The sequence below is a fragment of the Vanessa cardui genome, chromosome 7 (genome assembly GCF_905220365.1).
Source record: "Vanessa cardui chromosome 7, ilVanCard2.1, whole genome shotgun sequence".
NCBI lineage: Eukaryota > Metazoa > Arthropoda > Insecta > Lepidoptera > Nymphalidae > Vanessa > Vanessa cardui.
The window spans coordinates 10,835,979-10,856,770 of NC_061129.1; the positions used below are offsets into that span (position 1 = coordinate 10,835,979).

At 32.8% G+C, this 20,792-nt stretch overlaps 3 protein-coding genes across 6 annotated transcripts; 2 read left to right on the top strand and 1 right to left on the bottom strand.

Annotated features, from left to right (window-relative positions):
- Nucleotides 1-187: 187 nt before the first annotated feature.
- LOC124531263 (asparagine synthetase domain-containing protein CG17486) lies at nt 188-3,035 on the bottom strand. Of its 4 annotated transcripts, none has more exons than XM_047105767.1 (9): nt 2,853-3,035; nt 2,696-2,761; nt 2,355-2,606; nt 2,104-2,272; nt 1,707-1,921; nt 1,049-1,452; nt 778-949; nt 467-708; nt 188-382 (listed from the first exon to the last, which is right to left on the bottom strand). In XM_047105767.1, the coding sequence occupies exons 2-9, from the start codon at nt 2,741-2,743 to the stop codon at nt 205-207; spliced, it is 1,680 nt and encodes a 559-aa protein (XP_046961723.1). In that variant the 5' UTR covers nt 2,744-2,761; nt 2,853-3,035; the 3' UTR covers nt 188-204. The 4 variants fall into 4 exon arrangements, with proteins under 4 accessions (XP_046961723.1, XP_046961724.1, XP_046961726.1 ...); XM_047105768.1 differs by having other exon boundaries at nt 2,881-3,031; XM_047105770.1 differs by lacking the exons at nt 2,104-2,272; nt 2,696-2,761; nt 2,853-3,035 and having other exon boundaries at nt 2,355-2,488.
- Nucleotides 3,036-5,390: 2,355 nt separating this feature from the next.
- LOC124531015 (regulator of nonsense transcripts 2) lies at nt 5,391-12,057 on the top strand. The gene is made up of 10 exons (XM_047105404.1): nt 5,391-6,247; nt 6,385-6,597; nt 6,972-7,223; nt 8,842-8,984; nt 9,064-9,358; nt 9,555-9,770; nt 9,849-10,895; nt 10,971-11,120; nt 11,506-11,651; nt 11,757-12,057. Exons 1-10 carry the CDS (start codon nt 5,543-5,545, stop codon nt 11,929-11,931), a joined length of 3,342 nt encoding a protein of 1,113 aa, XP_046961360.1. The 5' UTR covers nt 5,391-5,542; the 3' UTR covers nt 11,932-12,057.
- A 1,598-nt stretch (nt 12,058-13,655) lies between these two features.
- On the top strand, nt 13,656-20,244 carry LOC124531211 (nuclear pore complex protein Nup93-like). Its single transcript, XM_047105701.1, has 15 exons — nt 13,656-13,999; nt 14,169-14,349; nt 14,424-14,726; nt 14,971-15,113; nt 15,340-15,573; nt 15,657-15,798; nt 15,916-16,084; nt 16,436-16,541; nt 16,883-16,968; nt 17,477-17,603; nt 18,388-18,553; nt 18,636-18,716; nt 18,953-19,192; nt 19,642-19,836; nt 20,039-20,244. Exons 1-15 carry the CDS (start codon nt 13,830-13,832, stop codon nt 20,156-20,158), a joined length of 2,463 nt encoding a protein of 820 aa, XP_046961657.1. The 5' UTR covers nt 13,656-13,829; the 3' UTR covers nt 20,159-20,244.
- Nucleotides 20,245-20,792: the final 548 nt, after the last annotated feature.

The window sequence follows — 20,792 nt, forward strand, 5'->3', positions numbered from 1 at the left end:
CAATGCTACAAGAATCAAGGTATCGCGCATAAAACTAGCCATCATAGTGTTGAAGTTACCATATTCCACTTTTCTTTCAGAAAATAGTGGGTTACCTCTTCGTGGATAGATATGTATATAGCAATAGCAATATGAATGATGTCCACTTCAAAACGCTAATTTGGAATGATTCAAAGAAAATAACAAATAGAAACAATAATTTATTCAGATAAATGTTTTAGACAAATCACTGCCTTTTTCTTTTTTATTAGCAATTCTTGAGCCAAACTGCAGGGCTCTTTTGGGTAAGGTTGCTGAATTTTTAAGTCCTATATGTAGTGCAACTAATCTCAACATGAGCTTGTCTCCAAGTCCACATTCTAAATTTTCACTTGGAAAGCATCTGAAATAATTAAACAAAAATATTATTAATTGACTGTATTTTGTAAAATTCTGTATAATATGAATTTTTTTTGGATATGCTCACTTAAGCCAAGGTTTTAATTTCAATACATAATTCACATGATCTTCATCTAAATATGGCATTCTTGGCTGTCTACCATGATCACATATAACCCTGTTGTCTCTTGCAAGATTTCTATATGAAATTCTTTTCCAATCTTTCAACAATTCCTGTGATAATCCCAACCAACCGCGACGTTTCAAGGATTGTCTATGCCTCATATAACCACCATATAATTCATCAGCACCTGATCCAATTAGCAAGATCTAAAAAGAAAATATAATTAAAACTAGCAATGTTCAATATATTAACAGTAAATTATTTCATAAAATTACCCTACACGGTGAAAGATCCAGTTCATCATCCCAGCGAGCAGCAAACCACAGAGCTGAACCAAGGCTTTCATCTAATATGGTACGCCTTGGATATACAAGATCTCCAATGATTGAAGATTGATATTCCTCTAAATCTTCTTTTGGCACATTCACTTCCCGAAAGATCCATTTTCTGATATGTAAATATTTGTTCTAGCATTAGAGTGATTTATTCATGGATTTGTTTTAAGAAAGACAACAATAATATGATACAAAGTGATGAATACCATACCTGGAACTACAAATCCTTTTTAGTTCTTCAAATGATTGCCGACCAGTTATTCTATCTGGTACATCATAAGAATCATTATTTTTTGTCTTAAAAGCCACATTTATAAGGTCTATAGGTTGATCTTTTGGTACATATTTATCAGCAATTAATGATAGAATAGTGCAATCCAAACCACCAGAAAAAAGTATTCCAGTTGTACAATGCGAACATGAGACTTCACTTTTTATACAATTTTTACATCTTTTTGGTTGTGTATCAACTCTCACCCTCACACTTTTTTCTAGCAATGATGTTATATCTGTTACAGTTTTAAATATAAAATTGTTCAACAAGAGCCTTTCCAAAATGATTAACTTGTTTTTTTCATTCTGAGTAATTTCTTCTATTACCTTAATAATGCCATCCTGAAATATAATTTTTAAAAACAATTTAATTTATAAAAATAAAAGCTTAATAATCTTTAGTAATGTTCTATATGAGAATTAATTACTTGCAAAAAGAACATACACATATTTTTTCTACAGTTCTTACAAATATTAGAAAAATAGCTGATTCAATCAATAATCATTTTGAAAATTAATAATTAATATCAAGTAACATATCTATAAAGTGATTTGAAGTGAGCCAACAATGTGCATTTACACATAATAATAATTACCTCTTCATTTAAATCAAATGTGCCTTCCAAATCGTCATTAAGTTCCTCATCTGGTAAACTTTGTTGTATTTGAGCTAATTTTAACCAATCATCAACATGATAAGTATTAAAAACTTGAATACTGGTTTCCCATGAATACAAATTCAACATATTTTTAACCACATCAAGCTCATACATGTAGGAAGCTGCTATCTCAATGCAAGGATATTTTCTACCTTAAAATAAAATATGTAAGCCATATAATAAAGTATATAAATTTATATTGGAAGGTTATTATTTAAGGAAGAAAAGGTTTTTCACTTATAGGTAATTAAAGAAAAGTAATCTGAACTGTAATATAATACTTTTTAAGTCTACAACAAAGTGATTTGTTATAAAAACATTATAATATACATACCCAACACACTACTAATAATATAAGAGCCATCAGCTTTATGAAATAGTAATGAGTTACGTCCAATTCTATCTCTCGAGAAATATAATATCTGTGTATGTTTATTATAATAGATTAAACTGAATGGACCCTTAAATAACCTAACAGTTAAAATAACATCCTCAGAAGAACACTGAAACACATTTATTAGTTTGTAAAACAGCAAAATAATATACTCATTTAACTAACTAAATAAGCAACAAATCTTTACTTACATTACTTAATTTGTCTAGTAAAATTTGAGTGTCACTTAAACTGGGATCATTGGACCAATTATTATAAAATATGTCACCATTGAATAAAAGTATACCAACATCATTTTCAATTGGTTGTTTTGTGGGCTCAGAACCTTGCATCCAAAGCACAGTACCACAAAAATAAATACTTATATCATTGTTAACTACAACCTCAATGGAATGTGTACAATCTGGTCCTCTGTTTCTTAGGCGGTTTAAAATCTTTTCATCCTTAAAATCAATGACGATCAATTATTTTTATTACAATGAATTCGAAGTTGTTTATCATACACTATTTTTAAAAATATACTTTTACCCACTTTATAGCTTTGATTGTGCTGTCGAATCTCACAAAAAATCCCACACATATTGACTTAAATTAAATTCTGGAAATAACAAAAAATTATTAATTTAAATAAATTCTTAGTGTACAAACAAGGTATGAGGTTATATGGAGCACGTAAGGAATTAACCAACTATTATATTTCTATTTAGGAGTTTTTACTTAGTGGCATGTCAAAATATGCTGTACTTATACTTTTATAACTTAATTATTTTATTATATGTAGTATTTTTGTTACAACTTGTTTTTATTAAATTTATAATTTAAAAATATATTTTCATATATCTGCATGACATTTGTAATGTGACATCTGTCACATTTTCATATTTTTAGTATGTTGTCTCAATAATACAACCTGTGTTGCAGAAATATCGATAGTTTGACTATCGATAGTATCGTAATGATCAATACTATGTTATGCTTGTCTCAAAATTTATATAGTTAAAGTTTATTAACGTATGAATTAATAACATCAAATGCTTAAATATATAAAAATATGAACTAAAACTAGTTACTGTATAAATCTTGACCGCGTGGAATGGTGGCAAGAATACTAGCAGCATTTTCTTGTTGAATCGCAATTCCGATTATTTGGGCAAAAAACGAATAAACCATGAATTGAGATTTTAAAATATATTGTAACCTATAGTTATATTATAAATCTAACAATCAATCACAATCTGCAAAGAACCGATCAACCGAATTTGTTGAAATTTAGTTCGAAAAAAGTTTGAAACTTCAAAGAAAGCTACACTACATAGGCTCAAAAATATATGTACAAGAAATATCATGAGACCAATCATGATATTTTTCGAACAAAAAACGTTCATGTTCATCGAAGAAATCGAAGTATTTAAACGTAATATATAAAAAGAATTATTGAACCTTCTCAAATTATCTCAGGTCTCTTAAATTGATGGACTTAAACGTTTATTCTCTTTCTGTTTTTGTATTTGTGACAAAAACACTTACTTTACAAAACTCAAGTTAGTAAAAAGTATAATACATCAACAAAAAATCATAACATTTTAATATGAATAACAAAATTATTATCATTATATGTCATTCGCATAAAGGACTCATCTAGACGAGATTACCTGAGATGTTGTCATGTGATGATGCATGTGAAGAACCTCAATAATGAGAATGTTATTCTTTGTTTTAGGATCTAAGGTTATTGGAAAACATATCATGTATGCTTCTCTCGTAGCTTACCAGAATAATTTAGGTCAACTACTTCCTGGTTTGTCTATTCCCAGTTTATGGATATTTATAATCAAGGCTGCTAATGCCAAAAAAAATAACATATATTAATGTGAAATTGGGTATGAAAAAAAATGTTAAAGTACGTTTTTCTTCAATGTTTCTAATTTGGATGTCGATATTTAGAGAAAAACTCAAGAAATCATAGTTATTGTGTGTGAAATTTGATTTTTAGACTAGTTTTTACATCTTTTTCGAATTATATTTACACTATACACTGATTATTAACACAAAGTCCCCGGCGCCGCGGCGTAAGCCTTATCCTAACCTCCTGCCGTACCTATATCTCTTTTTATGCTAGAGGTGGGAATGAGTAGTGGGCTTACCGGAGGGAAAGTGATTACCACCGTCAATAGACAATACGGTGGTGAAATATAAATTATGATAGTTAATAAAACTTAAAGGTTATATAGAAATATACTTAAAAATTCTGATTTTGAGTCGTGAAAGCACATTATTACTTTATTATACTAAATTAAAAAGTCGTAATTTTAATCTTGCCATGTAGAATTAAAACACGAGCCGCCATGGTGTGACGTAAGTACGGCAAATATGGTCAGTTCAGTGTAAAGTTATCATGTGTTTACAGCTATAGATGTGGTTAAATATCTATCAACTTTAACCTCAAGGATTTACTTTAACAATAAATTTAAAAAAATCAAAGTAAATTTTATTTGTACGGATTAAACGATAATTAAATAAAGATTTGTAAAAGCATAATGTTGGTCGTATTTATGAATATGGACTGTTATTTATACAGGTGCGACATCACCAACATGACTGACAGCTTTTTTTGCGGGAATAACAAGGCTTAAATTTTAATTTCATTTTCGGGCTACAAAAGATGTTTATTTTGCCATTGACGTATAATTTAAGAAGAAATTTCAGTAATATATTTTCTTGTCTAATATTTGCATTGTCACTTCAATATGTACAATTCTTTAAGTTAATTAAAGCCAAGTTTTCTTATGGTTCTGTAATTTATGTATCAGCCATAAAAAAAAATTCTGACTTTTTATGAGGACATACAAAATTTTGAAGTACTATTTTAAACACCGTAGAATCCCCTGCTGCATGTGTGTCATTGAAGGTGGTTTCCGGCTTGCAGGTGCGTTTCCGGCCTTTGAAGAATGAAATTACCTACGTTACAATTAAATCAAAGCCCTAAAATATGCCGACCCAGAAATATACATGGGACATGCAAAATTATCAGATTTTTAAAGAAAGTTTGTTGTATTTTTGAATATTTTTTTAAACGATAGGATATCTCATCGGTAATTTAAACAATGAATTTAATATTTCATTCGTGATATATCAAACATATTTTTAGGTACTACTAATCGAATGTAAATTAAAGTCGACAATCGACATCGTATATTTACTGTCATGTTCATCTCTAACTAATTTGACATAGAACAACCGTAATGACAAATGACTTATGACATATAAAACACAAGTTTCTATTTTGATTTGTGTATTAGAGTAATTCCGAATGTTTGTTTGCTAAGTATTGGCTACAGCTTTCTCTAACAATATATTTGCCTTCAATGAATCAGTAACGATGACTTCACAAGAAAAGCAAGTAGATAATAATGAAGACCCTCCAGCTGACAACACGACTCCGGAGGATACTGAGGAGAATGATAAACTAGCGCTAAGTGAATACGTATCTAACCTAGAATCAAGAATAAAACAGAAATCAGAATTGCGAAATCAAAATCTAAACTGCGTCCGACCACCAGACAACTACTTTTCTAAACTAGATTCAGGGTTAAAGAAAAATACAACCTTTGTTAAAAAATTAAAGACTTTTAGCGCAACTCAAGTGGATATACTATTGAAAGATTTAGGAGCTCTTAATCTTACTAAGTATATATCTGAAGTGGCTGCAGCAATTGCGGAAGCAAAACTTAAAATGTCAGATATACCTGCGGCTATTAATCTTTGTTCTGTTGTACACCAAACGTACGCTGAATTTTCTACTTTCTTTTTTGAAAATTGGCAAAAGATTTTGACATTCAAAGCAACAGATAAAATAATGAATTCATCTAAATTGCGTGTCGATTTAAGATTCTATGCAGAATTAATTGCTGTTGGTATATTTACTAATAAAATGGGTCTTCCACTCCTGGGAAATGTTCTTACTGTCTTAATCAACATGGATAAAGAAGACCATAATAATATTCCAATACTGCTGTCATTTTGTAAACACTGTGGTGAAGATTATGCTGGACTTATTCCAAAGAAGATTAAAGATATAGGAGAGGTTAGAATTATTTATTTTATTTCTACAATTAATATTCTACCTTAAAAGTCATTTTATCATATCACATTTTATAGCTATTCTATAATTAAAGTTTTTACTCAAAATAAAAAAAATATATCATTAATACTTTTTTTCAGAAATACAATTTACCAATACCAAGAAACACTTTTTTACCAGCTGAGAAACAAACAGCTGTTAGGTCTCTTCTCAAGGATTATTTTCTATCTCTTACTAAACATCTATTAGCTGAAAGGTCTCAGTTACAAGCTCTTCATGCAGCTAATCAAAGAACTTTACACACAAGAGGTGAACTATCACAAGAGAGAAAAGACCAGCTAGAGCAACATCAGGTTACTATATCATTGCTTATATTGTTCAAGTTTACCCTACCTACCCACTGTGGGGTTATATTGTTCAATGTTTACCCTACCTACCCACTGTGGGGCTATATTGTTCAATGTTTACCCTACATTATTGACCAATAAATCAAACAGAAATTAATCTTTTAAAATTTGATTATAGTAAAATCTTTGCAGTTAAACTAATTTTTGTATGAATATTGAAAACCATAAAAACTTTTGAAATGACATGTATAATTATTTATTTACATTTTCGGTGTTATTACTAGAATCATTAATTAAAATGTAAATTGATTCAATTATTATATATCATATATTATTATAACACAAGTACGGCTATTAAAATAAATGTATTAAATCTACAGGCAACATATGACAAGTTATTAACAGGTGCACAGAATTTTGCTGAAGTGCTAGGAGAGGAATTGGGAGAAGCAGGAGAGCCTCCTACTCTTTCACTAATAGTAATTGAGACCCAGGGAACTGTGACTATTGGTGGCAATGAAGAGATTATTATGCAAGCTGGCACTGATCCTTGGCAGGATGAAGATACTAGAACATTTTATACAAGTCTTCCTGATCTAAAGGTTTTCATGCCTAATTATCAAATGAAAGAGGTATTCTTTTAACTCATTTATGTTAGACTAGTAGACGCTTGCGGTTTTGCTCGCATTTTAAGGTGTTGATTGTCATGTATCAGGAAAAAAGTAGCCTATGTCCTTTCTTGCAGTCAAGTTTGCTTCATACCAAATTTCATCATATTTGGTTTATTGGCTTGAAAGTAAAAAAGTGGCAAAACATAAACTTTAGCTTAATGGTCACAAAGTATTAACCCTTCGGGTGCCTGGTGGGTCTGACAGACCCGTCACTTCAAAAAATCAACGATAACTTTTAAATTTTTGTAGCAAACCCGCTGCACTCCCGAGTAGCTTCGCGATACAAACTAACGGCTATTTTGACTACTCTCCCGCTGTCCACAACGTACACCCATCCGAACAACACGCATTTTTTGTGCGCTCGGGTCTCAGGGACCCGACCAGGCACGCGGCGTAACTTTTAATCTTTAAGCTATTATTTTTGATTTGTCTCTTTAATTTATATTGGGTGGTAAATTATTTATGGAAAAAATATTGATGCAGTTATAATGACTGGGCGATTAATAAATGATGAAATTCGCCAAGCTTTAGAGAGAAATTTTGAAGAAAATGAAGATCAGGATGTAGTTTTTGATGAAAGTGAAGATGAGTCAGATACATTTCAGATCACAATTCTGATGTTGACAAGGAAGAAGTAAAAGTCTATAACGAACCAAATAACAGGGATATCATATATACAACCAAACAAAAGTGATTTATATGTCCCAGCCATTAAGTAATTTTGGTCACAGATCAATATATAAAGTCCTTGATTATTATTTCTGGATTCTCAACACTACTGGCATAAACGCAAAAGTTATTCATATGTTAAACAATTCGGATACTAGAAGGAATTTTATAAAAAAATGGGCATACTGCTCTACATCAGACTGAACGACGTAATAGTTGTAAGATGCAAAATCTTATCTTACTCTACGTAAGAGAATCAGCTCTCATTTAGGGAAACCCTCAGAGCCACCACCCAAAAAACATAATGCTGGTACAAAAAAAGCTTTGTTATGTATGTCCTAACCAAAAAGATCACAAGTAAATACATCTATGTGTCTTGCACAAGTCATATTTGCTTGGAACACGCAATTTTTGATTGTGAAAATTGTCACATAAATACAGATTAGTTACAAGCAATACCTTTGTTACTTTTATATCAAAATATAAAAGTTTGTAAGTTGATTAATTACTGCCTTAAATTAATGTAAAGTTTGATTGTTGACCTCAATTAAAAAATTTAATATTGTCGATTTAAACATAAGTGTTTATTTTTATTACGTAAAATTAGAGACTTTTTAATTTTTTTAATATAACTTTGTAGAAGAACTTTAGTTTAATTTTATTTTTCATTCATATAGCTAAACAGCTCTAAAATAAATATAAACACATTATTTGGCGTTCTGACTAATAAAATAAGTAAAAAACAAACATTTTGTTACCGGGTCCCACAGACCCACCAGGCACGCCATGTAAGTTTTACCCACCAGGCACCCGAAGGGTTAATTGTTATCAATGTAACAAACTACTTTTTAAATTGACTATTACTAATGAAATACACTTTCGGCCCTTAATACTCCGTTGCTATTTTCAGGCTGTTAAGAGTAAAACCGAAACTGTGACTGAAGAAATGCTTGATGAAGATTTGAAAGAAGATGAACTTAGTGATGGTGAAGAGCCTCCAGTTGTAGCTGATGTGGAACAGGAGGAAGCACAACCAACCAACGTATCTAACAAGTTTGTTATTTCTTGTTCATAATGTAAAAAATATATATTTGAAGATTTTATGCATAAATTTAATTATGTTTTTTTTCAGGTATGCGCTTGATGCATTTTTGAATGAATTACCAAACTGTATTAATCGAGAATTAATAGACAATGCTGCTGTGGATTTTGTTTTGAATCTCAACACAAAAAATAATAGAAAAAAATTAACTAGGGTTTTGTTCAGTGTAGCTAGAACAAGATTAGATCTACTGCCATTTTATTCACGATTTGCAGCTATATTATATCCAGTTCTGCCTGATGTGTGTGTAGATCTTTGCCAAATGTTAAAACAAGATTTTAGGTATCACGTGAGAAAGAAAGATCAAATAAATATTGAATCAAAGGTCAGTTACGAATTGAAATTACTAATAAAAGTTGCCTCTTTTACTAATTTCTTCTATAATATCAAATTATACACTTAATCCAACTAATAAGGAAAAAGATTTCGTTTATAACAAGATATTTGCAACTACATTTATGGATCTTCAAAAGTAACACCTTATTAAATGGATAGATACTTAAGTTTTAATTTATTTTCAGATTAAAGTGGTTAGATTTATAGGTGAACTCGTAAAATTTGGACTGTATTCAAAAATTGAAGCATTGTACTGTCTAAAAGTTTTACTACATGATTTCAAGCATCATCATATTGAAATGGCATGTAATTTGTTGGAAACATGTGGTAGATACTTGTATTGTAACCCTGATACACATCAAAGGACCATGATATACTTACAACAAATGATGAGAAAAAAGGTAAATAGACTGTGACCATAAAAATATCTAAAAATCACATCACATGCATAATATATTTATATCACAAAATGTTTCTAGATTGTTTCAGCTTTAGACTCACGTTATGTTACGCAAATAGAAAATGCATTTTATTATGTTTGCCCTCCTGAAGCACCTGCACAACCTAAAGAAGAAGAGCCCCCTATGCATCAATTTATTAGAAAAATTCTTCATGAAGATTTACAAAAGAGCAATGAAGAAAAAATATTAAGACTTATGCGAAAATTAAACTGGGATGATCCTGAAGTTTCATCTATAGCAATACAGCATTTAGCTGGTGGATGGAGGGTAAGGGCAAGTGCTAGAAGAGCATTAGCTCGTTTAACTGCTGAATTAGCTGCATGGCAAGAAGCTGTAGCACCTGCCGTGGTTGATACAATACTAGAAGAAATTCGAGTGACAATGGAGGATCCTCACCCCAGATACAATCAAAGAAGAATTGCTACTGTCAGATACCTTGGAGAGCTGTATAACTACAAATTGTTAGATTCGCGAGATGTTTTTACTGTTCTATACTCCTTTATTACATTTGGTGTAAGCAATGACCATAGCACTATATCTTCATTAGACCCTTCAGATAATGTGTTCAGAATAAGGCTAGTCTGTGCTCTGTTGGAAACTTGTGGTGCATATTTCAACAGTGGATCAAGCAAGAAAAGACTAGATTACTTTTTAGTATTTTTCCAAAACTATTATTGGTTTAAATGTTCTGATCCTTATTGGACTGAGGAGAACAAATTTCCTATATATGTCAAATATATATACCAAGAATGTCTGACCAGCCTGAGGCCCAAATTAACTTTGTTTTCTGATTGGCAACAATGCAAAGATGCAATAGAAGAAATTAGATTGACATTGTATCCAGAATTAGGTGAAGAGGAGCAATGTGATAATGATGATCAAGGAGAAGACAGTGTTGCTGATGGCTTAAATACTATTATAGAGACAGATGATGAAACTGATAACCCGACAATGCACGAAGAAAGTTCTGATGAAGACCCTGTTACAGAAAACACCGGTAACGATGATAATGACGTTCAACCTGATGAAATGGCTATTGAGCCACGACGACCTACGCCTAAACCTGTAAGTTCAATAATTAGTGTTAATTGAATGAGTTAGTTACTGAAAATAAATAACAATGTTTTGTTTTTAATTTAGGTTGAGGATGTGGAATTTGAATCTGCATTTGAAAAGATGGTAATGGAAAATATTGCCGAAAGACAACGTGAGAGTAGACCACAACAAAGAGATATTGCAGTGCCAATGACGTGTCGACAAACGACTAAAAAGACGTACGAACAATTGTTGGTATGTTACTAGTCTTCTTTATTGATTCGTTTAGTAGTTTATATAAAAATACAATGAGTACCTTAGTGTATGATGAACCTTGATATTGATATGAATTATGAAATTAATTTGTAGGCGGATGCTTAATTGATATTTTTTGGTAGTTGTTAGTGATGATGTTAATATTAGTAATAAGACTAATCAATATAAATATTTTATTAAAAGATTTTTTTTGTGTCTGATTGTGTAAATATAGTGTTTCACTACAGGCCCTTAGCTTCAGCGAATGTGGGCCGCGAATTAGACTCTCGCGTGTTTTATAAGTCGTCGTGTTAAATTTTCAAGTGTTGCCATGACGAATATTATTTTGCGTTATTCGTAAATTTAATATTTTTAATAATTTTAGCAAGGCAAGGAAGGAGTGGAATTTGTTTTGATGGTTAGGAAGGGTACCAAACCACAATATAAATCTTTTAATGCCCCGCCCGAACTGGCCAGCAATCTTCAACAACAAGCCCTGGCTGACAAGCAAGAAATGGAGAGAGTGAAACGGTTAGTATGTTCATTTGTAGCATACATAATTGTACAGAACAATAGAATACAAAATTAAAATTTACTATTGCTTGTATGTAAACTTTAACTTTATTTTCATTCCAGTTTAACTTTAAATATATCTGAGAGGCAAGAAGAAGAAGAGTATAGTGCTGAGAGTGGAGGAGGATCTGGCGGAAGTGGTAACCCTAATAGAGGACAGCATGTTAGACAAAAGTATCAGCATCCGAAAGGAGCTCCAGATGCTGACCTTATATTTGGACCGAAAAAGTTTAAATAAAATGGATTTTTTTAAAAATATGTATCTCATTTATTATTTACTTATATAGAATTTGTAATGTAATAGTCCGGCAACAGTTGTAGTATGATTTTCTTTCATGATTAAATTTTATATAATTAAAAATTTGCAATTTGTATTATTTATTAAATCTGTATATGATTAATATTGGCGTTCTCTTTCTCTCATTAGTTAGTTACCTAGTGTTACCTAGTTCTGTCTGAAGGTTGAGAGAGCCAGTGTAATTACAGGCACAAGGGACATGATATTTAGCTGTCAAGATGGATCATTGGCATCGACAATTTAACATTGTATCTCAAGCAATGGTTGAAGCATCTGCGACTAGACAGTGCACCGGATATGGAATATGAGATCTTCGGCTGTCTGATATTTTTCCTCTCCGTAAACCAAAACAAAATCACCCAAATTTACTGAGCCCAACAGGCGTTATTTTGATATTTCTAATGATTTTTGAGGAATAATTACAAAATTTAGTTTCTTGCCAACATGGATAAGTTTTTATAACAACTTTCATGTGACTTTCTAAAGTTAGGATGGTTTGCCATAAAAAGGACGTCGAGATAGAAGATGATTCTGATTCCTTGCTCTTGTGTTTAAAATATTACTTCAAAATGTTGTATATCCAAATAAAAAGCAACAACAAATATATTTTGGCAAAATAAACATCATTTATTGCCCGAAAATGAAATTAAAATTTAAACCTTTCTATTCCCGCAAATAACGCTGTCAGTCATTTTGATGACGTCACACCTGTATAAATAACAGTCCATATTCATAAATACGACCGGCATTTTGCATTTACAAATCCGGTTTGCATTTTAATAAATAAATACTTACAAATAAAGTGCACTTTGGTTTTGAAATTTAATTTTAAAGTAAATCCTTGAAGTTAAAGTTGACATAGTTTAGCTGTTAATAACTTAACACTGAAGTGACCGCATTTGCCGCTCTTACGTCACACGATGGCGACTTGTATTTTCTACGTGTGGTCACGTGAGATGTAGATTAAAAATTGCGACTTTTATTGGTTAGGGTAGCAAACATTTTTGGAGCCCTATTCAGGTCAAACTTGAGTTTGTTCTTGTAGACTAGTTGTAGAAAAATCTGAACGCTTTCGCAATTTGCTGGCGAATACTTATTTTATCCCATATAGTTTTAGGATGGTCACGAGTTTAAACAACGATATTCTTACAGATTCATTTATTAACACTATTTTCACATTCATTTTATCCACTAATTCGTGTTTTACAATACATCCCGTATCTTATATCTTAATTTAGCCTCTCATTTTCATTATTTCCAAATTTTTATGGTGTGATGTACGTTTATGAGCTTGGAAGGGCTCGTAAACGTACATCACACCATACTTGTAATCGTTCAGGATTTTAAATCAGTTATTAAATTGCATATTTTATTGGGATTTGAAGTGCAGTAAAGATATCTTTATAAAAAATATTTGAATAGAATGCGATTCTAATTTAATTCTGTATAAAATGGAAATAATAATTTGCTCATGAATTTTTATTTTCTTTTATAGATCAAATATAATTAAGACCAGATGTCTTATTGAATTTTCAATAATGAATTTCGTTTTTCGGGTGAATTAATTTTATGTGTTAGGCTGCATAGTGAAACATTATTGCTATTTCCATGAAAAATTGTAATGTCAGTTATGTGACTTATATGTTGTGTCAAACTCAAAATACGATTCGGTTAATCGGCGCGTTTACGAAACTCCCAAACAAAACGCCGAATTATATTTTAAAACAGGGAATGCGGGTCCTCGTTAATAAAGTGTCTCTTATAAACAAGTTTTAAAATTATTTTATTTTATCAGTTACTAAATTTTCTGAAACTTCCTGTGCTATAACCTTAGAATTATGGCTGACGACGACTTCAGCAAACTTCTACAGCAGGCAGAACAATTAACAACAGAAATCGAAGGCAATGAAGAATTACCAAGAGTAGAACGGTCCCTTGGTCAAGTATTAGAAGCGTCACATGAGCTGTATTCCAGAGTAATTCAATCTGGAGCAAATGATATACAGGCGTGAGTTATCATTACATTATGTGTTATTCGAAATGATTATGTATTATACTTGTTGATAATTCATAATGTTTGTAATGTAAATTCACTTTATATTCAACTTCAATTTTAAATAAATACAAAATGTTTATAATGTTAAATTGTTTTAAATATTTATCATATCTCATTTCAGACACCTTTTGTTTGGTTCTAAAGGCATAGACTTACAACAAATATCACAAAAATTGGAAACTTTATCTTCAAAAAGGACTTTTGAACCTTTGCAACCTATAGCTGATTCTGATATTGAAAGTTTTTTAAAAAATGAGAGAGAAAATGCTATATTGTCACTCATTGATGAAGTTAACAAAAATGTGAGTAATAGTCTTTTTACTACCTTCATTCTATAATTTCAATTATTAAATATCCTTTTGTTAAAAATTTACAGTCATTACAAACTACTGAAGATCAAAAATGGGAACATATGTTATCTGAATGGACTAAAGAAAAAATAAAGCTAATGAATGCTATGATAGGACCATCTCAGAACTGGCTCGATTTGAAACGCACTCCAGAACCTCCAAGCATTGCAGATACACCAAAGAAATTTGGTCAATCCATGCTGGATAACATTGAGGCTGCATATGCAAGACAAGTGCAGCAATATAATAAATTAGTGTTTCAAGGTGCGAAGTCCAGAACTGCTTTACATCAAAAATTCTCACAAGTTGCAGAAGAGTTCAATGATCCTGTAAGTATTTTAATAATTTCTATGTATCTAATATATAATTTATGTAATACTTAATTCTGAAATAAAACATTGTTCACAACTTTGCCCAAGTCAGATAAATTCCACATATTGTGTATCCATCTACATGAAGCTGTAAGGACAAATCTCCTAAAATAGGCTATATATTACAAAATCGCGATTAAAAGTAAATAAAATAATTTAATGATGAGAGATAAAATTTATACAATTATGAATTTTATTGTAGAAAGTTAAGGAAATGTGGGAGATAATAAAGACAATGGCCAATATACCTGCCCTTGTCAGAGATGAAGATCCTCTTAAAGCTAGAGGAAATACGACAATACAACAGTGCCTTATAGCTCAAGGGAAGAAGTATTTGGAGAAAAGGTATGATCATACATAAATATTGTGATGTTTTTATTTTTGTATAGTGAAGACATTGAAAAATTGCAAATCTGCCGAAAATTTGTTGTGTCTACTTTGACAATTATAATATTAAACATTAATCTCTTAAAAAAATTGTTTTGTTCTGTTTCCTCAATAGTAATTAACTCAACTGTAATTGTAAAAATTGAAAATTTTAAATGAATTTTATTAATAAATATTTTTTCAGATATAAGCAGTATATGAGTGATGTAGTACGTGCTAACCCTGCCGCGGCCATGCGAGGGGGTGAACCAGGCACTTTTCCACTTGTACGAGGATTTGTTGGCCTTCGCTTACAAGGGCAGAACACACAAGGTCTAACAGATGGCGTGATTGAGGATCGTCCCCTATGGCCAATGGTTTATTATTGCCTAAGAAGTGGTGATGCAAATGCTGCCTTGCATTGTTTGAGAAAAGCTGGGTATGGAATTATATTTTATATCTGTTTATAGACAATAATATATTTCCTTATTATAAATTTCTTAAATATATAATATTCCTTAGTCGAGATCATGAAGAATTTATTGCTGCCTTGGAAGAACACATCAAAGGACCCGAGAAAGCACTGAGTGATAAACTACAGACTGCAATAAATTTCCAATATAGAATACAAGTTCGTAACTCTACAGACCCATACAAAAGAGCTGTAAGTATCCTTGATATTCATCTTGAATTTCTTCTTATAAAAATCAATACTAATCATCAGATATCTGTAATGTTAAATGTATTATTGATTTGGTTTTAAAATAGCTAAAATTTTCAGGTTTATTGTGTGATTGGATGTTGTGACGTTAGCGATGAACATTCGGAAGTAGCAAGAACCGCTGATGATTATCTCTGGCTTAAATTGTCTGTTATAAAGTCGCGTTCCAACAATGAATCTGAATCATTTTCGTACTCAGATTTACAAAAAATGATATTAGAAGATTACGGTATGTATTTCAACTAAAACTATAAAAAACAAGCACGCAAAAGCAACACAAACTAAAATTTATTACAATACATAACAAAGCAAAGTAACAGTTTGTTAATGACCCCACTGCTCTTTGCTCTCCTTTGTCCTTATTCTACTATACTTTTTGACTTGGTGAACACACTTGAGGTAGCTTATAATCCAATAGTAACCAATATGTGCCCTTTTTTCAACTAAAAAAACTGGTGAAGCAGTTTTATTATTAATTCAATATAAGTATGTGAATATTTAGTAGTATGTGTTTGAATTTGTTCTAATGAGTCTCGTTTATATTGATGAAGTAAAAAATATTTTTTTATTTGTTGTTCAGGTGAAACTCATTATCACGCATATGAAAAGCCTCTGGTGTACTTCCAAGTGCTGACACTGACTGGTCAGTTTGAACCTGCAATAGAATTTCTGTCGAGGATACCAAGGTACCAGATTATTCTTTGAATTGTTATGAATGTTAATTTGCTTCTGCTTTTTTGTGCTTTTGATACAATTAAAATGAATAACGAAAAAAATACTACTGTGGTACAGTAGAAACATGATAAATAATGTTCTTGAGTTATTACTATGTGTGTAATTCTTAAAATACAAAGACCCATTGATTCTATGCCCTAAAACTGACCAGTTATATTTACTAACATTGAATGTAATGAAATTACACTTGTCTGGTGGTACTTTCTTGTACCATAGCTTAATTTAATCAGGAAAAAAGAGTTATATGTGTAAAGATAGAGAAAATATATATGAAATGTGAATTATATTTTAGATATCAAGTCCATGGGGTCCATATGGCACTGGCACTTCACGACGTGTACATGCTGGGCACGCCACGTAATGTCCAAGCACCTTTGTGTAAGTATATTTAATAAACTATTAGTTGCGTTTTTTTCACTTTTTAGCTTATAACTTTTTAAAAATTGGTTTAAGACAAAAAAGTCATATAGACATAATTGTACCTCAAGCACTTTGCTACAAATTATGTCTTTACAAATTTTCTGTAGGACCAATAGTTTCTAAGTTATATTAAAAAATACGTTCTCATTCCTTTTTCCAATATGGTGGGCGCCCTTGTCCCCCACAAGGGCGCCAACCCCACAAACTTGGCTTTCAGCTTATATTGACGCCCCCTACAGGTTTATGAAATAAAATTGCGTCCTCAAAAAAATGTTCACGAGGGCCTATATTTTGTAACATTTCAATGGACTAAATATGATGTCGTAAATAAATAAGTTCTGTAGTATATATATATAGTATCAGTATTGCACCCGTGCGAAACCGGGCGGGTCGCTAGTTCTTATATATTTGTAATGAAAATTAGTTTGAAACTGCCGCAAATAATATTGTTTCGATGTGATTTCAGTATCTGTGGACACAGATGATCCAATTCCACTCCGGCGATTGAACTTGGCAAGACTCATACTACTGTATGTGAGGAAATTCGAGCTATCGGACCCATCGGATGCATTGCATTATTACTTCTTTTTAAGGTAATATTTAAGAGACGTTTCAATCTTTATTCCGTCACGTTTTACTTGATACACATATTGAATAAATAATACAAATCGATACCTCCAACGCATTCAGTCGTATGACAAAATTTGTGATTTTTCAGGAGAGCGATTTTTAACTTTGATCTTTGCATTGCTCAGCCACCAAACACAGTCTGTGATTAATTTTGGTACACAGCAAAGATCGTATGTTAGAGAGTATAATTAGGCCTATATATTGAATTTATAATTCGTATTTTATTAAAATCGGTGAAAAATAAAACCTTACGACTTTATTCGTCTTGTCCCAAGGTCTTTACATCAATACAAAACGATGAATATAATCGTAAGTTATAGTTACGACGTATAATCCACAAATGTCGACCACGCATAAAGTCGCAACTTCTATGTTGCAATGTTTTGCGTCCGATTATCGTAGCAATATTTTGTTTTTTTTTTTATATTATACGACGTCGGAACTGAGGCATGGTTCACTGGTGCTCGCTCAAATAGATCAACGACTATATGCGCGGTAGTTAAACTCGTACTCGTATAAAACTTATCATATATAAGACTATATAAAATCTTAGTATTTAAAGAAAATATGAAAACATGGTTTTCACGTATGTGTAGTATTTATATTTTAATACATTACAGTACCGAAATCTCATTTTTGCAAAAAATCATGTTACGGCCTAATGCGTAGGAGGTGTCGAAACAACCAAATATTAATAGGAACAGTTTTTTTTTCAAATATTCATGAACTTCTTTTCAATCTTATCAGGAATCTTAAAGATCCCAGTGGAAAGAACTTGTTCATGTGTTGCTGCACCGACCTGGCGCTGGAGAGTCGCGACTACGATCTATTATTCGGTGTGATGGATAACATGACTGGTATGCGAAGCTCCGGTTTACTGGACCAGTTCAATAATCCTCATATAGATAGTAAGGTGAGAAATAGGCAATATGCTAGTATTGTTATCAGTAATTCCAATACGTGACAAAATTAGTAATTTGATGTTTTTTTTACAGGTTATCGCATTGAACTTAGCCGAGCAGCTCGTAAACAAAGGGCTCTTCGAAGACGCTATCATGGTCTATGACATCGCCGGGGTAAGCATTTAATTTAAATATACTGCCTACGACTGTAGTTTCACTCGAGATTATGTTTTTATATAACTTTTGAAATTTAACGTATGTATATAATACTAAAAATGTGTAATAAACAATTAATTTTAGTTGCAAATTTATATGAAAGGGTATATTGATAAAAAAATTAAAATCCACTACTCGTAGAAGTCGACTGACTACGCCACTAACGTTTCTCGTCTCGTTTTAACGTGTTGTAGAATTTGGAAAAAGTCCTGGAGCTGTTCTGCGTGCTGCTGGCGCAAGTGGTGAACAGCGGCGGCGACGCGGGCGGGCTGCGCGCGCGGCTGGCGGCGCTGGCCGAGCGCGTGTCGCGCCGCCTGCGCGCGCCCGACGTGGCGCCGCCGCCCGCCGCGCTGCTCGAGGCCTACACCAAGCTCTGCAAGCTCATGACCTTCTTCGACCAGTTCCACAGCGAGAACTACGAGGGCGCGCTCGAGGTGCGACATCAAACGATTTGTTGCTGTTCCGGCACACATGTTATGACGATGTCGTCCAAATGAAATACGGCGTATCTATACAACAACAAACAACAACAACAGCCTGTAAATTCCCACTACTGGGCTAAAGGCCTCCTCTCCCTTTGAGAAGGTTTGGAACATATTCCACCACGCTGTTCCAATGCGGGTCGGTGGAATACACATGTGGCAGAATTTCTATGAAATTTGTCACATGCAGGTTTCCTCACGATGTTTTCCTTCACCGCTGAGCACGAGATGAATTATAAAGATAAATTAAGCACATGAATCAGCGGTGCTTGCCTGGGTTTGAACCCGCAATCATCGGTTAATATGCACGCGTTCTAACCACTGGGCCATCTCGACTCTGTCGTATCTATGCGGTGTCTTAATTAGCTGGAAGTTCTAATTCGTGATCGTTCAACGCGCAGACGGTGCGGTCGTGCGAGCTGGTCCCGCTGAGCGCGAGCGAGGTGGAGGCGCGCGTGTGCGGCGCCCGCAACGCGCGCGGGGAGCTGCTGCGCGCGCTGCCCGCGCTGCTGCGCGCGCTGTGCCACATCCTCATCGCGCAGCGACAGAAGCTGCGCGCCGCGCAGTCCGCGCTGCCCGCGCAAACGGCTAACAAGGTATAACACATCATACATATACACGAGTATACTTTGCCTATATAAAATCTGAATAATGTAATAAAAAAGGGGAACTGTTAAACCGTAATAGTTACGGATAAAATTTCCATAGTCAGATCTATTTCCGTATGTTTCTGTTTAACTTTTTGCTTAAGCTTTGGCTTTATTTTAGGGCGTTGTTTTAAATATTATTTTGTTTCAGCAATTGGAGTGGCTAAGAGAACAAGCCGAAGTTCTCAATACGTTTGCTGGCAACATAGCCTACAGAATGCCTGGAGACACATACAGCCAACTAGCTCAGATGCAGATTCTCATGCATTGATGTTCCTCTTACTGTAATTGTGATTAAACTTTATTAATTTAAAATAAAATAATCTGAACCGCAGTCAGTTTATTCTTACTCTCAAATTCATTTTTTTCATTCGATAATAATATCCTATAAATTAACACTTCTTAATATTTGTATGAATATTTTTTGTCAATAAAAATTTGGCATTTACAACCTTTGATCAGTCTTTATTTAGTGTTCTATTTTTAAATACCTAGTTTGTTTTCAATATTTGAAATTCCGACTCACTATTATTATTGAATTCAATTATTGTGGAGAACTCTGGTACATATGTATTCAGACCAGTAGAGCACAAGATATTACTACATAGTGACATCATCAGCGGTTTTCTAGTTATGGTGTATACCTTCGCGTTGCAGCAATAGATTCTGTAATGGCACTTTACAGAATCTACTGGGTGTCAATGCTCAAGACGAACACCTTGCAGCCCATAGAGCAAAAGAGAGACATTAGCAGCCAGTTTGGACATAGCGAAAGCTTTCGATCGCGTGTGGCACAAAGCGCTTCTTTCGAAGCTCCCTTCCTATTCGCTTCCCGGGTAATTTGGAATTCGATAATCAGCTTTATGACAGATCGGAGCACCAAGGTCGCTGTCAACGGTGCATGC

Coding starts and splice junctions, on each gene's coding strand:
- LOC124531263 (XM_047105767.1), bottom strand. CDS start 2,743: ATGTGTGGGATTTTTTGTGAGATTCGACAGCACAATCAAAGCTATAAA. Junction 950..1,048: donor AAAAGGATTTGTAGTTCCAG/GTATGGTATTCA, acceptor TTTACATATCAG/AAAATGGATCTTTCGGGAAG. Junction 383..466: donor AAATTAAAACCTTGGCTTAA/GTGAGCATATCC, acceptor TAATTATTTCAG/ATGCTTTCCAAGTGAAAATT.
- LOC124531015 (XM_047105404.1), top strand. CDS start 5,543: ATGACTTCACAAGAAAAGCAAGTAGATAATAATGAAGACCCTCCAGCT. Junction 7,224..8,841: donor CTAATTATCAAATGAAAGAG/GTATTCTTTTAA, acceptor TGCTATTTTCAG/GCTGTTAAGAGTAAAACCGA. Junction 11,121..11,505: donor AGACGTACGAACAATTGTTG/GTATGTTACTAG, acceptor TAATAATTTTAG/CAAGGCAAGGAAGGAGTGGA.
- LOC124531211 (XM_047105701.1), top strand. CDS start 13,830: ATGGCTGACGACGACTTCAGCAAACTTCTACAGCAGGCAGAACAATTA. Junction 14,350..14,423: donor TTGATGAAGTTAACAAAAAT/GTGAGTAATAGT, acceptor AAAAATTTACAG/TCATTACAAACTACTGAAGA. Junction 16,542..16,882: donor TTTCTGTCGAGGATACCAAG/GTACCAGATTAT, acceptor ATTATATTTTAG/ATATCAAGTCCATGGGGTCC.